Consider the following 16874-nt stretch of genomic DNA (forward strand, 5'->3'; position numbering starts at 1 on the left):
GTCTCTTTATCTTTACTATTATAACGTTCACTGTGGGACCGGCTGAGCTTCTTCAGCATCGTCTTTCAACTACAATCAGCATCTGCAGACTTTTGTGTTTCACTTCAATCTTTTTAGTGGCATCTGTGACAATTCAGAAAGAACATTGCCTTGCTGGCCATTGCTTTGGTGGTTCTGGTGAGATTCCCTGCATTAGCACAGCTACTATGCATCACCATTTGCAAGATTCTTTGGGACGTCTGGGGCATTAGAAAAATGTAAAACATTTTTTTAATCAAGCGGATAGTTTTCAAATTCTCAGTCCATTGGCATCGCTGGCAATCGTCCATGTCAAATCTGGAACTTGCCATTTTGTAGTTAAAGGCCCACGGCAGAGTGGTGTGCCTGGAATCACATTTTGGCAGAACATGAGCATCCAGTTCCTTCGTTGGAGGCGTTATTGGGTCATTGGAGTTAGACATACATCACGGTAACAGGCCCTTTCATCCCATGAGCATGTGCCACCCAATTACAGCCAGTTGACTACAACCTTCAGTACATTTCGAATGGTGGGAGGAAAATGGAGCCCCCGGGAAAAACCCTCGCAGACACGGGGAGAATGTACAAACTCCTTTCAGACAGCTTCGGATTCGAACCCAAGTTCCGATCGCTGGTGCTGTAAACTCTAACTGCTTTGCCAACCGTGCCACCCCAATTAGGTACTTAAAATATTTCTCCAAAGGAAGGCAGCTTAAAACAAAGTCACAGCAGCCATATTCAACATGATCCCAAGCATTTATGGGGACAAAGAGCGCAGAACAGGCATTTTGGTCCATTTTGTCTGGGATGACCAAGCTGGCATCTGCATTTGGTCCTTCATTTCTGTTCTATCCTTAGCAGTCGAGGCAGGGAAATTGCTGGAGAAGGTCCAAAGATGTATGAACGTTTGAAAAGGAAGGGGCTGATCAGGGATAGACATAATCCATGCAGGAGAAATGATCTCTCACCTAATTGAAAAAGAGTTTTTGAGGTGGTAATGACGATGACTAATGCAGCCAGGGCAGGGTGCAGAGTAGATTTGAGTTACGGGGAGTGACTGGATGGGCTAAGCTGAGAGGTGACCTCATGGAGGCTTTCTTAGAGTAAATGGCCGGAATCTTCCCCCCCCCCCCCCCCCCCACCATGGTAGAGGTAAGAAACACTAGGGGATTATGGTGGGAGGAAGGAGTTTTAAAGGGGATTTGGTGAGAAAGTGTTTTCACAAACAGAACAATTGAGATCTCAGACTTCAATTTTGACATGTAGACATAGTGCATGGTAACAGGCCCTTTCTCCCCACGAGACCAATTACACCCAATTAACTTACAACCCCCACCCAGTACGTTTTGAACGGTGGGAGGAAACTGGAGCCCCTGGGGAAAACCCATGCAACCATAGGTGCACTGTAGTTAGTAAGATGATATGTGAATATGTGAGTGGGGAAAAGAAAGGTTGAGAATCACTGTCCTTGACTCAATAATTTGATTTAAGAAGGCTCTCTCCCGATGTGATGTGTAGAGGAGAAGTATGCATGTGTTTCAACTGTCTGGAAGCTCATTGATTTATAAAAGCATGGTTGTCTCTTGGGTGTCTGATGGCTCCTTCCAGGACAATGTAAACTGTTATCCACTTCAAGACAATGGGTGGCATTAAGGGGCAGCATGGTTAACACAGTGGTTAGCACAGTGACTGGGACCAGGGTTCAAATCCCGTGCTGATTGTAAGGAGTTTGTACGTTCTCCCCGTGTCTTCGTGTGTTTTCCCAGGGGGTTCCGGTTTCTTCCCACCCTTCAAAACGTGTGTGTCAATTGGGTGTAATTGGGAAGCACTGTTTCATGGCCCGAAAGGGCCTGTAACTGTGCTGCGTATATGCCTAAAATGCCAAAAGGAATTATTTTATTTGATGCATTTCAAGTGCTGAAGCCAGAAGATTTGGGATGACATGGTTGGCGTAGTGGTAAGCACGACGTGGTTACAGCGCCAGCGACTGGGACTAGGGTTCAAATTTCACGCTGCCTGTAAGGAGATTGTACGTTCTCCCTGGGTCTGCAGGGGTTTTCCCTGGAGCCTCCAAAATGTTCAGGGATTGTAGATAAGTTGGGCAGCACGGGCTCGAGGGGCAAAAGGACCTGTTACTGTGCTGTATATCTGAATTTAAATTTAAAATTTAATAATTGTGATACAAGCCAAGAAATTGGTTGGAATTCTGGAGTTGTATAAAATTCATCTAAGATGGCATTTATCACACATTCTTTTGTTTGAAGTTTGTTTCTTCTCCATGAGATTGGAAATACAGTAAAATCTCCAGAATCCAGCACCTATGGGGATTGTGGATGCCGGATATGTGAATTTTCTGGTTGCCTGAGACACAGGCAAACTACAAGAGAAGGCGCTGGACATTTCGCCTCCGATTGCTGGTTCATTGGGGGGAGAGGGACATGTGGCAGCTTGCTTAACCGCAGTTTAAACCAGCTCAGAAAGTCGTGGGTGAACTGTGGACGTCAGCATCTGGGAGGGCTCTGACTGGGCGGAGAACCGCTGGCCAAAAGTGTCGTCATTTCCACCCTCTGGCGCACTGGGTTTCATGAGGTGAATGTTTAAAACATGCACCTGTGAGAACAAGTAAACAGTTTTCCAACTGTTTGCCACTTGAGTCAGACTCCTTCTTTCATGCTGTGATACAGCGCCACCACAATGTTATAAATATATTATTATTATATTATTTAAATTTAAAAATGAGACAGTGCTGTCGGGAGAGAGTGGGGCAGTGGGATCATTGTGGGGACTGATACAGCATTGTTGGGAGAGAATGAGGCAGTGGGATCCGTGTGGGGACTGATACAGCACTGTCGGGAGAGAGCGGGCCAGTGGGATCAGTGTGGGGAGTGATACAGCACTGTCGGGAGAGAGCGGGACAGTGGGATCAGTGAGGAGACTGATACAGGGCTGTCGGGAGAGAGTGGGGCAGTGGGATCAGTGTGGGGACTGATACTGCACTGTCTGTGATACACAAGGTATACCTGTATTCTTTTTTGACTTTTTGAATGTAACCCCATCATAAGTTGAGGAGCACCTGTGCTTAATAATATACTAAAAAGACTTACTAGGGGTACACCCTTGGACAGTTGTCCCAGTGACGAGCGGCATCAGCCGGCTCTTCATCCTGTGTGCCACCATTTTATTCAAACAGCTGCTGTGGGCGCGGCACAATGGGGGGGGGGGGGGGGAGGCGCTCCGCTGGCCTCATGCTTTCCTCCAAAGGGATCAGTGAGGGAATTGATACAGCACTGTCAGGAGAGAGCGGGGCAGTTGGATCAGTGTGGGGACTGATACAGCACTGTCGGGAGAGAGCGTGGCAGTGGGATCAGTGTGGGGACTGATACAGCACTGTTGGGAGAGAGCGGGGCAGTGAGATCAGTGTGGGGACTGATACAGCACTGTCAGGACAGATCGTGGCAGTGGGATCAATGTGGGGACTGATACAGGGCTGTCGGGAGAGTGCGGGGCAGTGTGACCAGTGTGGAGACTGATACGGCACTGTGGCTTTGGAGAGCATTTACTTCTACAATTTCAACGTTTAAAAGAATGGCTACTAATTATTCTGAGAGTGCGAATTTCTATTGGAGGAATCAATAAAAGTCATGGATGGATATCAGCACGAGTTTGGGAAAATCTACCTTTCCTTCTGTGTGACCTCCTCCCCAACTCTACACAACTTCGATTAGATGTGATTCAGAAAATGCCAATTGAGCAGTAAATGTGATAGAGGAATTGGTGGTCAATTTGTCTCTGTTTTATTGCAAAAACTTTATGGATAGACTTTAAACTTATGTTCATGCATTTTCCAGATAGCAAGTTACGTGAACAAAACTGCAACAGATGTGTCCGTGTTACAACGGTCACTGGCAATCTTGGAATCGATGGTGTTGAATAGCTACGACCTCTACCAGAAGGTGGCACAAGAGATCACTATTGGCCAACTGATGCCGCATCTACAAGGGTGAGATTTTATCAGGTTCTTCCCTGAAAATGCATTTATAACACTGAGGCCAATTAATATATCCTGGTCCAAATTTCAACATTTCAAAAAAAAGGATCACGAGAGAAGCACAAAAGTGATATATTGGAATGCTGCCAGAACTTAGAAATAATAGCTGTCAGGACTGACACATTAAACCGGGACTGTCCTCTAGAATTGGCGGCACAGTTAGCTCATCGCTATTACAGCAACCAGGATTGGGGGTTTGAACCCCACACTGTCTGTACATTCTGCCCGTGTCTGCGTGGATTTCCTCTGGGTGCTCCGGTTTCCTCCCACCATTCAAAATGTACCGCGGTGGGGGGGAGGGGGGGTGGTTTGTAGGTCATTTTGGTGTAAATGGGTGACATGGGCTCACGGACCAAAAGGGCCTGTATGTCTAAAAAAAACAGCCATTCTCAGTGGGGGCCAAAGCCATGTTTTCTTTTCACCTCACGTAATATAATTTTTCATTTTTTTAAAAATGTAGTCAACAGGAGAGAAGTACGAAAGAAACCAAACCTTGACCTCTTCACAGGGAAGGGGGTGGGTGCATAAACTTTGAGGGGGCCATGGTCAAAAAAATGGTTGAGGATGGCTGGTCTAGAAAGATGATTTTGAGATTAAGAGAGTGAAAAAAGTGGGGATATCACCACTGGGAATTGTGAATATAAAAGATTAATTGATAAATCAATTCACAAGGAATACATGGAGAGTTGTTAGAAGGTTATTGTAATGGTTGAGTCAAATAACTTGGATGTATCCAAGGATTGGTTAGGTAACTACTGCACATGGGGGAAGTAAAAAACAATGTTTAGATGAGGGGAGGGTGCATTGGGCCTCAGGTATTGGGTGGGTTAGAGGAGGCTCCTGTGAAGCATTCCAATAAAGCAGAGCACGGCATGGTGTAATCCAGTGGTCCTCAACCTTTCTCTCCCCCCTCACATCCCACTTTAAATATTCCCTATGCCATCGGTGCTCTGTGATTAGTAAGGGATTGCTTAAGGTGGGATGTGGGTGGAAAGGGAAGGTTGAGAATCACTGCTCAAGACCCAATTTTTACTGAAATATTTGGCTTGAGAAAAATTGTCATTGGCCCCATTTCCTTTGGAGTTCTGAAACCTTGCACATAACGAGTCCATGAGGGACAATTAAAACAGTGGTTTTCAAACGTTCTTTCCACTCACATCCCACCTTAAGCAATCCCTTACTAATCGCAGAACACCTACAACATAGGGAATACTTAAAATGGTATGTGAGTGGAAAGAAAATGGTTGAGAAACATTGTCGACTAATGCACCAAATATACAGCGATTGAAATTGATCACAGAGAACTATGAAGTGAACTACAATTTTAGAAGGGAACAGGGGTTGAAGTTCCTAAAGAAGGGCTCATGCCCACAACAAGGGTTGGTGTAGCAGTTAGCGTATATCATTTTTACAGCGGCAGCATATGGGACTGGGGTTTGAATCCCGTACTCTCTGCAAGGAGTTTGTATGTTCTCCCCGTGTCAACATGGGTTTTCTTCATGGGGCTCTGGTTTCCTCCCACCATTTTAAAAAAGACATACCAAGGGTTGTAGGTTACTTGGGCGGCACAGGCTCATGGGCCGAAGGGGCCTGTTACTCTGCTAAATGTTTGAATTTAATTTTTTTTCAAAAAACCTATGCCTGCACTGTACAACTCTTATTAGAAAGACTCTCAATGAACACGTGGATAGCCAACAAAGGGAAATTATAAAATGGTGGAAGGGTGCAAGAAGTGTGAAGATTTTTTTGTCTCAAGGCATTATAATCCAAAGAGGTGAGGATAGGAATTTCACCAGCGAAAGTTGACCTTGGAATAGAGGCTGGAAAACTGCTCGCCTTCACGGATCAGGGTACTGAGGGCCAAAGTCATGCTGCAGCTGGACAAAATTCTTGCATTTGAAGTATTGTGTGCAGTTCCGATTGCCCTATTTGAAGGGAGAATGTGAAGACTTTGGAAAGAGTAGAGATTTACCAGGATGCTGCCCGGAATAGAGGGTATGAACTACAAGCAAGGAGAGGTTGGACAAACGGTTGTTTACTCTGGAGTGTCAGGCTCCAAGGGAAGACACAGTTAGAAATTTATAAAGTTATGAAAGGCACCAAGAGGGTAGATGGCCAAAATTTAGTTTCCCCCAAGGAAAAAAAATCTCATCCTCGAAAGCAGCCATTTTGGACTATTACCCCCCCCCCCCCCCCCCATCCCCCGAGTAATCTGCTCAAAGTTTATGGGTCCCCTTCCCTGTGATGCATTCAAGTTTTGGTTTCTTCTCTCCTATCGACTACTTAAAAAAACATTAAAAATATATTTTTTATCATTTTGTTTTACCTGCCATTTTGTTTGGACTGCTTCAGACATTTTTGAATATCTTGATGAAGGGCTCAAGCCTATTGGTTATGTATCTTTGCTTTGCTAATCCATTTGACCTGCTGAGTTTCTCTGGCTTTGCATTTTTACTTGAACCACAGTGTCTGCAGACTTTTGTGTTTGCTTCCTAAAAAATGTTTATGTTACAAGATGTGAAAAGAAAACAAGGCTTCTACTTGAATGTGCTGTGGTCTCCAGAGGGGCCTTAGGGCCCCCGTCGAGAATGGCTGCACTGAAGTGGGGGGGCACAGTTAGTGAAGTGGCTTATATATTTGCTATTACAGCATCAGCGACTGGGGTTTGAATCCGGCCCTGTAAGGAGTTTATACGTTCTCCCTGTGTCAGTGTGGGTTTTCCCCGGGGAGGGGGCTCTGGTTTCCTCCCACCCTTCAAAAATGTACCAGGGTGTAGGTTGATTAGGCACCACAGGCTAGTGGGCCTAAAGGGCCTGTTACCATTGCTGTATGCCTAAATTAAAAATTTAGATTTAAGGTGGGATGGGGAGTTGTGGGCAAAGGAGAAGCTTAAAGGAGATGTTTTTATGCAGAGAATGGTGGCTGTCAGGAGTGGTGGTGGAAGTGAGTGTGTTGGTTACGTCTAAGAGGCTTCCAGATGGAGACATGAATACATTGGGAATGGAGGGATCTCATCATGTGCAAGCAGTAAAGATTTAGTGTAATTTAGCCTTGTGCTTGGTGTTAACATCATGAGCTACGGGGCCTGTTCCTATGCTGTACTGTTCTGTGTTCTATTAACTGTGTGACAAAAATAACAGGGGCTGATTGGGTTGACTATTCATACAGTCAGCTGGGGCATGTCGAATCAAAAAGACTTTTGCATCATATGATTCTTTGATCGTTTTACCAACTAGGAGATAAATTAGTTTCCAAAATTACTTCGATAAGAAAGCATTTAATGTTTAAATGTTGCTCATTATTACTGTTTTAATGCTGCTGTGTCTCAATGATTAAAACAGAATGAATTATGCTTATTCAGATTTATGGTTTAGATGTGGACAAGAAATTGGTACTTTTTTTGCATTCGACGGCGGTGTTCCAGAATTAAACCTTTTTTGCTTGAAATAGGTAATTTATTAGAATGAATAACTGGAGTAAGATTCCTACTGGGAGATGTTAGAGGAATTAAACCTAAATTAAAACTGAATATGGATCCAGTAAAATTTGTTCAAATTGCCTTGGCAATGGCTAGAAAATGTATTGCTATAACTTGGAAGTCGGTTACTTATCTGGGAATGGATAAATGGCATGCAAAGTTTGGAGTTCGATTCCACTTGAGTAAATTACCTATAATTTAAGAGATAAATATCATACATTTTGTGAAATATGGACCCCATATTTACAAACTGTTGGTATTAAAATTTAAATGAATCTTGAACATTCTCTTATCGATTTCTATGAATATTTATATGTTTAAAGATATTGGAAAGTGAAGTGTCCTGTTGTGGTTTTCTTTCCCCTCTTTTTCTCCTTTTTCTCTTTTTTTTCCAGTTTGTAGGAAGTTGAGGGTGGGGGGGGGATTTTTCTTTTTTTAATATCTTTACTCTTTTTTTCTTATATAAATACCACATGTATTTGGATTAAATTTAAAATGTTGTAATATGTTTGCCAGTTGGTTTTATTTTAAATAATTTTTTTTTAATGAATAAAACAGAATTAAAGCATCAAATTTCAGGCTTTAAAAATTGTGTAGGTAAGTAACCATTAATGCATTGAGAAGTATTATTTTGTACTGCAGAATTGTTTTTTCCAGTTGTGATTCGAGGGCAAATCCAGTTTAAAGAATAAAGCACAAGACCTCTGGATGCAAAGCTTCCTTTCCAAAAAAAACAATCACTCCTCACATTTGAGCTAAACTGGTTTTTGCTTTCGACCATGTCAAGTGCAGTATGAAAATATATAGGTCACAGTGAATAGGAGTACTCACTGATTGATGTGTGAGTACATCTTCATTAACAATTGGCTCACATTCAGCAGTTTAATTTTACTCAGTATGATTTGATCACTGTAAAACGTATTTGTAGAATTGACAGTATGACGCAGAAAAAAAACAAACATGTGTTTCCATGCTAATTTATTTTTGCTTTTATTTTGGTCACTGAAGGGTGGATCCTGACATTCAGACATACACAATTGCTGTGATAAATGCCCTCTTCCTTAAAGCCCCTGATGACAGGAGACAGGTATTTATATCTTTTTTTAAATTTAAACTCACTATTAACTGCAAGGCATGTATTTGTGTGATTTTTTTTTTCCCAACACCTCAATATTAATCATTGCCTTTTTTCCTGTTTTCCGCTATTTTGGATTTATAAAAAGAAACATGCACTTCAGTATTTACCTGCTCTCTGCTTTGAAGGTGAATGTGTACCATATATATCTACATTGTTATTGGACTAGAGGATTCTATTTTTGGCACCCTGTCTTTATTTTGCAATTGCTAAAATTGCTGTGAAATCTTGTGCAGATATTTTGATAGCCCGGTTTTACTCATAACGGTTGAGAAATGGCATTGGTAGATTTATGTTTGACAAAGGTACGAAGCGTTTGGGAACCAAGGTAGCCAGATAGGCCAACAGTGCAGATCAGAGGCAATGTAAGGGGCAGTGGAATGGGATCAACGCTGCATCTACTCTCTTATCTCTTTTGGTTCAACGCCCTTGATGATGTAGCATGGCTCAATCATAGCGTTGATGATATCGTGGCCGTTTCAGTTTCAGGCTGGGCGTCTCAATAAAATGAGGGGGTTTTTAACGAATTCTGACCCCTGATTGATCCAAGAATGTATTATTTAAGGAATTGCCCTAGTTTTGAACACTTGTGCCAAATAATTGTGTATTATTAATGACGAATGGATGTAGGGATGGTTGAAAGAGTTTTATATTTAGACATACAGCCCAAAACAATCCATTTCGGCCCACAAGTCTGTGCCGCCCAATTAATCTACACCCCCTGGTACGTTTCAAATGTTCTCTGCTTTGTTATATGCATTATTTTTTCTTTTGCGCTACCAATAAGTGGTCATTTTGCCTCTCCCACAGAAAAAGGAATCTCAGGGTTGTATGTGATGTTATTTATGTACTCTGACAATAAATCTGAAATCTGATCATTGTTTTTGGGCATCTCTGTTCCTTCTTAAGGAGCTGGACAAATAGTTCAGAATACCCAAATTTAGAGGCATTTTCAGAAATTAAAATCAGTTTACAGCTTGGCAAATTTAAAAAAAGATTATTACTAGGAGAGATTATAGAGCTGTTGGACTGCCATTATTTAAGTACAGTAGAACCTCTATTATCCGGCACTCCATGGTCTGGCAACTCTCGTGGTCTGGCACGTTTTGGATCTGCCATCATTAGTACAAACTCCTTACAGGCACCATGGGATTTGAACCCCGTTCCCAATTGCTGGCGCTATAAAGGTTGAATCTGCCGCGATTGGGACCAGGGTTTGAGTCCCGCACTGTCTGTAAGGAGTTGGTACTAACGTCCTGATCGCTGGCGCTGTATAGGCATTGCACTAACCGCTATTCTAACTGTGCCGCCCCACAGTATTATGGCCTGTTTTAAGCTTTGTTCTACCTTTGATACCTTTATATTGGGGGGCTCCCTGAGGGGTCAATTTGTGTTTTTCGGCATTTTCTGCAGTCCGGCCAGGTCCCAACGTCGTCGGATTAAAGAGGTTCAGCCTGTAACGGATTTGGTCAAATCTTCTCAGGAAGGGAACCTTTCTCCTTCACCTATTCTGTGCATGCGTGACACCAGCCGCAAACTAGAGGCTCGCAAATCCCTCAGAAATGGCCCAAACGAGCCTTGTAGTTGTGTCAGACTTGGACTCGTAGTTCAAGGAAGCAAGCTACCACAATGTCCTTGGAGTAATTGGGGATGAGTAAGAAATTCTGGCCTCCGAGAGTGTGAATTAAAGAAACTCTGGGGGGGTGGGGGGGGGGCGGAGGATGCCAAGCTTATCTGCCTGTTAATCAGAACTCGCACCCCCTGCCTCGCAGGAAGTGCCTTTGAGCCATTTTTCAGTGGTGCAGCACACTGCACAGCTGGATACATCGGTCTTTTTAAGCTGCGCTTCAGAAAGTGATGCGTTAAAATTGATTTTTTAAAATTACTGTTGCTAAACAGAGTTCCTACATTTACCTTTTGGCTCTGTTTTCTTCGTTGATATGTTACGAGGATGGGAAAATTAGATGTTAACCTTTTTGCTTATTGTGAATCAGGTTTGACAAAATTAGCAAGTATTTCCAAGGTCGAGTAACTAAAACAGTCTCTGAAGCCGCCTCAACTTTGATTACCTTCACATTTATTTTTAATGTCTGCTCTGGTCCCTGCCCCACCTGTCCTCCATAACATAGAACACTGCAGCATAGTACAGGCCCTTCGGCCCTCAGTGTTATGCCGACCCATATATTCCTTAAAAAAAAGTACTAAACCCTCCCTATCCTCTAACCCTCAATTTTTCTTCCATCCTTGTGTCTGTCTAAGAGTCTCTTAAATGTCCCTAATGTTTCAGCCTCCATCACCATCCCTGTCAAGGCATTCCAACAACTCTCTGTGTAAAAAAAAAACTTACCCCTGATGTCTCCCCTAAAATTCTCTCCCTCCACTTTGTACAGATGTCCTCTGGTGTTTGCTATTCCTGCCCTGAGAAACAGACGCTGGCTGTCCACCCTATCTATGCCTCTCCTAATCTTGCAGACCTCGATTAAGTCTCCTCTCATCCTTCTACCCTCCAGAGAGAAAAGTCCTAGCTCTGCTAACCTTGCCTCATAAAACTTGTTTTCTAATCCAGGCAACATCCTGGTAAATCTTCTCTGCCCCCTCTCCATAGCTGCCACATCTAATGAGGTGACCAGAACTGAACAGCACATGGAAACAATTCCTTGCCACTGTTCAGAAACATTTAAACCTGTTCCTTTGACATTCTTATGATACTTGTTCACCTTCTGTCCTAGTTTTAATTCTCGTTCGTTTTAATGATCTCTTTCCTCTTTGTTTCATACATTTAACCTTTCTTTTTCTATTCTTGCTCTGTGCCAACTTTCAATTAACATAAACTCAGCTCAGACAATTACATTTGCTACGACTCTGGATTTGTTCCCTTTTGTTCCATGATTTTTGGTGTGGATTTCCTCTCTCTGCTTGATGCTTTAAAATGGTGTCAGAATCAAATATCTGTGCCAGTCAGGGCACAGTCCTTCTGAGCTGGTTTTATGTGATAGAAACATGTTGATTGAAAGTTGGCACAGAGAAAGAGCGTCAAAAGCACCAGAAGGTTTAAATGTTTCTGAACAGTGGCAAGAAATTGTTTCCATGTGTTGTGGAGGATGGACGGAGGCAGGGACCAGAGCAGACATTTAAAATAAGATGTGAAAGCTATGAAAAGGTGGCTACTAATGCTAAGGCAGTGGTGTGTGAATTATGAGCTTCATGCGTACACCAGAACATTGTGCGAGAGCTATCAGAACATGAGTTACACGCACCGGTTGACGGCCTCTCCGTAAAATGTACGTCACGAGGGACCTGGCAGGAATATGCAGATCTGTGCACAAAGCATCCAGTTGTGTCTATTTGTAGTTTACAGCACAGTAACTGTGTTTTGGCCCATGAGTCCATGCTGACCAGCAAGCATTCATTTTTACGATAATCCAACCCGAACCCATTCTATTCTCCCCACATTCCCTTCCTACGCATTGTGGTCAATATACAATAGCCAGTTAACCTGCCAGCCATCGTGCTCTTGGGATGGCAGGAGGAAAGCAGTCACAAGCAGAAGGCGGGCTAGTGTTTCCGGTTTAGATAGAATTTGTGTCTTGCTCGCATCAAGAGAATTGGGTGCTTTTACTTCCAGTTTTTAATTCCTGCATTTATTTAAGATGGGAAGATGATCCATGAGCAGCTCGTCTTGGTACAGTTGTGTGGCCTCACCATCTGACTACAGCAGTTGAAAATCTATCAAAATGGTTAGTGTGAGAGATGGCTAATTTCATGGCCCAATGCGCACAGCTTCCCCATTTGCGATTCAATCTTACCTTGTGGCCAGTGAAGCAAGAAAGCCTGCAGATGCTGTGATTGTAGTAAATACACAGAAGTGCTGGAGAAACTCAGCAGGTCCCAGAGAAGGCAAAAATAAAAAACAGGCCTGAGCCGATCGTCAAGGTATACGCTGCAGGACCTGCTGAGTTTCTCCAGCACTTAACCTTGTAGAAAGCTGGGTACTGTAAAAATTCCTAATATCCAGCACCTCTGGGGATCGGTAGATGCCAGATAAATGAATTTTCTGGATCCTTAGCAGGTTGCATGATTGGAGAACAGCGAGGTGCACCAACTTTAAACTTTCGAATTTTTCAGCTCTGTATTTTCCTTTTCTTGATGTTTAAATTCCGGGTAACAGGGGTTTTATTGCATCTAGGAATACTGCTAAGATTTTTTTTTTAACGTTGCAGTTCAGTTTATGCACAGCATCCGAACCTGATAACGGAAGGTCAACCAGAATTGAGCAGTGTGGTTAACCCTTCTGTGATCTTTACTTCTTAGCCTAAAAAACTGGACTGAACAGGATTGTGTACGGATGACAGGTGATGGTGCCTGTCTGAGAGAGGCAGTGGTGGTTTGAAGGCTGCTTTTGGTACAGGCTATTCAAGGGGTTTTGATTTAGGCGAATGCACATCCAAATGAAATACGAGTCAAATAGAATTTTGTGATGTAACCAAATGAGCTGTTGTGATATGAGGTTATAAACAAATAAGGGTAGGGCAGCTAGCTGCAGATATTCTTTCAGTAAAATAAAGCGTGAAATGTGTTTTTGAACAAGGGTTCATTAGCAATCCCATTGAATGGTTCAAGTATAGATTTTTTTTAAAAAATGGTGGGTCTTCTCCGAGTGAACTCGTGTGAGCTTGTGTACTGTGGTTTCACATCTTATTTAATGAAAGGGTACCAACATTTAAAAACATCTGGGATCATACTATCATACCATTTGAACATTCACCCTTTTGCTGTTTATTGTTGCCATTCAGATTTGACCTTTAATTGTTCTTAAATTCAGGCTTCGGAAATTCAGCTTATGCCATCTTTTACCAACTGATAATTTCAAAGATTGATTTAGTTTTTACTCTCAATCCAAGCAGGACTGCTTTCGGTCATGATGAACATTGTTTAATTTGCCTCAGAGTAATTTTCAGTTCTTGGGGGGCGTGGCAAGATGGAGTAGGAAGAGGACGTGTAAAACCACCTCTCCCCAGCTGAAAAATCAATGACCGAAAATTAAAGACAGTTAAAATATTTAAATATTATTTTGATTAAGTTTAAGAGTTACCTGCAGTAATAATGAAGGGAACAAAGGCTCAGACTGGAAAAAAAAAACACAATTCAAAAGAGACGAAAGTGTGGAGGAATTCAGGCTTACCTATTGAACAGGGGTCGATTCTGGAGGCTCCAAAGCCACAAAGAACCATCCAGGCTAAGATCGCAGTTACACCGGTGCCCTCTTTGCGTATTACCACGACTCGGGGGAAAAAGGGACGCGACCACGATTTAGGCCGTGCGCTCGAGGACATGGGACCTTGCGGAGGCGAGAGCTCTGTTTGCGAACGTGAGTGCGCCGGAGTAGACAGCGACGTGTTGCTCCCAGACGCAGAGTCGGAAGACCTGCGCTTCCGGGCCCTGGGTGAATTGGGCATGCGCGGAGATTCACGCATGCGCATAACCCCTGAACGGGCCCAGGCTGCGGGGACGACTCTCTCCCGACGGGCTGACATTGTCGGCCTGGTTTAGGAGGGAGTCCAGACCTGTAGACGAGTGGCCCGGGCCAAGATCGTGGAATTGGATTCAGGTGAAGAAGAAGAAGAGTTTCTTGGGACACCTGAGGAAGAAGCAGCAGCAATTTTACAGGCTGCGAGAATCATACAAGGTAGGCCTCAAAGACTTAAATCTCCATCTTTACAGACATTCCAAACTGTATCTGTGGAGGGGGACTACTACATTATCTGTGTCCAAAGAGTTTATGCGTCGGATGGACAATGTGGCGATACAGGTTACCCATGGATTTAAGGAAAACAAGATGCAATTGACCGAATTGAGAGAAGTATCTGGAATTTAAAAAAAATGTAACTAAATGTTTGCAAGCAGTGGATGTGGTGCAAGATGAATTTAAAGAAATTAAGTGGGCGTTTCGTGACTGCTTTCAGTCATGATAAACATTGTTAAACTTGCCTCAGAGTAATTTTCAGTTCTTGTCCTATTTGTCTGATTTTTGAATGATTTGAGCACTTTTGAGATCCAGCCTCAATCCTTGGATGAGGGTCTGCCCCTTCTCCGGTGGCTACGTCGAGACAACTCGAATCCATCCTGATCCTCATGAGTCTGAAGGTACAAAACATGCTAAATGTAGCAAGAATTGCTGTTGAGTCTTTTTTTAATCTTTGAATAATGGAACAATTGATTGATTCGGCAGAAAGATTCTGGCCTGCACTTTATCTGGATCCAGCTGGGATCTGATCATGCATCTAATGCTTTCAGCATTAGTGGCCTCAGTACAACAGCACTCTGGATATAGAAACGAATCTTTCTTCTGATGACGCAGCTAAAAGTGTTGCCTTAAAATCTGCCCAAATTCAATATGGCTTCCCAGAGTATTTGTAATTCTTAGCACTTTGATTCTTGTTTGGCAATTATTTTGTGCTGTCAGTAAAGATGATCTTCCCGCCTTGTATTTCCTTACAACAGAGTAGAAGGCCATTTGGCCCTTTGACCTCAGGAAAGCTTTTGGAACAATCCATTAACTCTATTCCCCACTTATTTCCCTGCAACACCCCCCACTCCACCCCCCCCCCCACCCCCACCACCGCCTAGTTGATCCAAGATGGCCTTGGTAAAGTTGAGATGGTGTGGTGTTGGGTTTTCCAGTCTCATTCGGGGGTGTAGATTTAGGACAGAGATGAGGAAAAATAGTTTTTCCTAGAGTGTAGTGAATGTTTGGAATTCTCTAACCAGGGAAGTGGTTGAGGCTGCTTCATTAAACATATTTAAAATTCGGTTAGATAAATTTTTACATGATAGAGGAATTAGAGGATATGGGGAGAAGGCAGGTAGGTGGAGTTAGGTCATAAATTAGATCAGCCATGATCGTATTGAATGGCGGAGCAGGCTTGATGGACCATTTTTGGCCTACTCCTGTTCCTACTTTCTATGTTCCTATGTTCCTATTCTCACTGCCACTTGCAAGCAAAAAAATAATTCAATCGATCGATTGTTTAGTGCCTTTTTCAGAGTGAAAAATGCATAACTTCTCTTGTAGAAACTGTCATGCTGACACACTTAATGTCAAGCCGTAGATATACCAATGCTGACAATGCCTGAGAGTAATTTTAATAAACATTTTTGAGAGCCAACTATTGTAATGGTCGTAATGCATGACTTAGACCCATATTACTTCACTCAGAGAGATGGTCACAGCGGTGCTCCTAATGAATTAATTAAATGTGAACAGTATCACCTCTTTCACTTTGCTCCCTCAACCTGTTGCCCGATGGATCAGAAATTACCAAATGAGAATGCTGTGGATCCTGAAAATCTGAATTTAAAAGAAGAATCCGGAAAGCTGTATAATTAAGATTGTTGAAGAGACCTGACTGGGAATTTCCAGAGGTTGGCAAGGTGCTCATCACCTTCCTGCCACTATATCCATGCTTGGCCTGAACTGATCTGCTAGCAACGTCTTGAACAAAGCAACTTTGTCCTGATTGGCAAGATTCTGAGCCTAACAAGCCCTGCTCATTCAAAAGTTTAATTTCCACTTCTTCAGACAAAAGTTTTAATAATAAATCAAGGTGCTTTATATTTTTTAGATAGGATTCAAGAGTGAACTACTCATAAGCAATGGAAAATCCATCATAACTTAAGCACCAGTAAAAACATAATGCTGGAGAAACTCAGCAGGTCATTTATATAGCATAGCTATTGACGATTCAGGGCTTGTGCCCTTCATCAAAGTATAAAGGACACTTTGACCTGCTTCTATACATTGATGAAGGGTTCAACCTTGAAACATCAGTTATGTATCTTTATGTTTGCTACATAAACATACTGTTTGACTTGCTGACTTTCTCCAGCATTGTGTTTTTATTTCAACCACAGTGTCTGCAGACTTTGGTGTTTGACTTATACCTTAAGCAGCATTTGCTTTAAGACTTTTCGCACAACGAGTAGGAATTTTCCTTTTTCAGGGATAGTGGGGTATCTTCAGACTAGCTGCACTTTGGATCTTTTCTATTGGAATCACCTTGCAGGTTGGGAACACTCCCAGCGGCACTGAGCATGCTCAGTTCTCACCGGGACAGTCTGTCTGACCAGATCCTGGATCCTCCCCCCCCCCCCGCCCCACCAAACCACCCTCCCTACATGTGCAAATGTTTCAGTCT

At 42.8% G+C, this 16874-nt stretch overlaps 1 protein-coding gene across 5 annotated transcripts in view; it reads left to right on the forward strand.

The window, feature by feature from the left end:
• Positions 1–16874, forward strand: part of elmo1 (engulfment and cell motility 1 (ced-12 homolog, C. elegans)) — a 339660-nt gene that overhangs the window by 158360 nt on the left and 164426 nt on the right. For all 5 annotated transcript variants that reach the window (XM_069907380.1, XM_069907390.1, XM_069907389.1 and 2 more), the window contains 2 exons: positions 3867–4018; positions 8553–8631. In XM_069907380.1, the coding sequence (XP_069763481.1) occupies positions 3867–4018; positions 8553–8631 (231 nt within the window). The remainder of the gene's footprint in view (positions 1–3866; positions 4019–8552; positions 8632–16874) is intronic.

The sequence above is a fragment of the Narcine bancroftii genome, chromosome 1, assembly GCF_036971445.1.
Source record: "Narcine bancroftii isolate sNarBan1 chromosome 1, sNarBan1.hap1, whole genome shotgun sequence".
Taxonomy (NCBI): Eukaryota; Metazoa; Chordata; class Chondrichthyes; order Torpediniformes; family Narcinidae; genus Narcine; species Narcine bancroftii.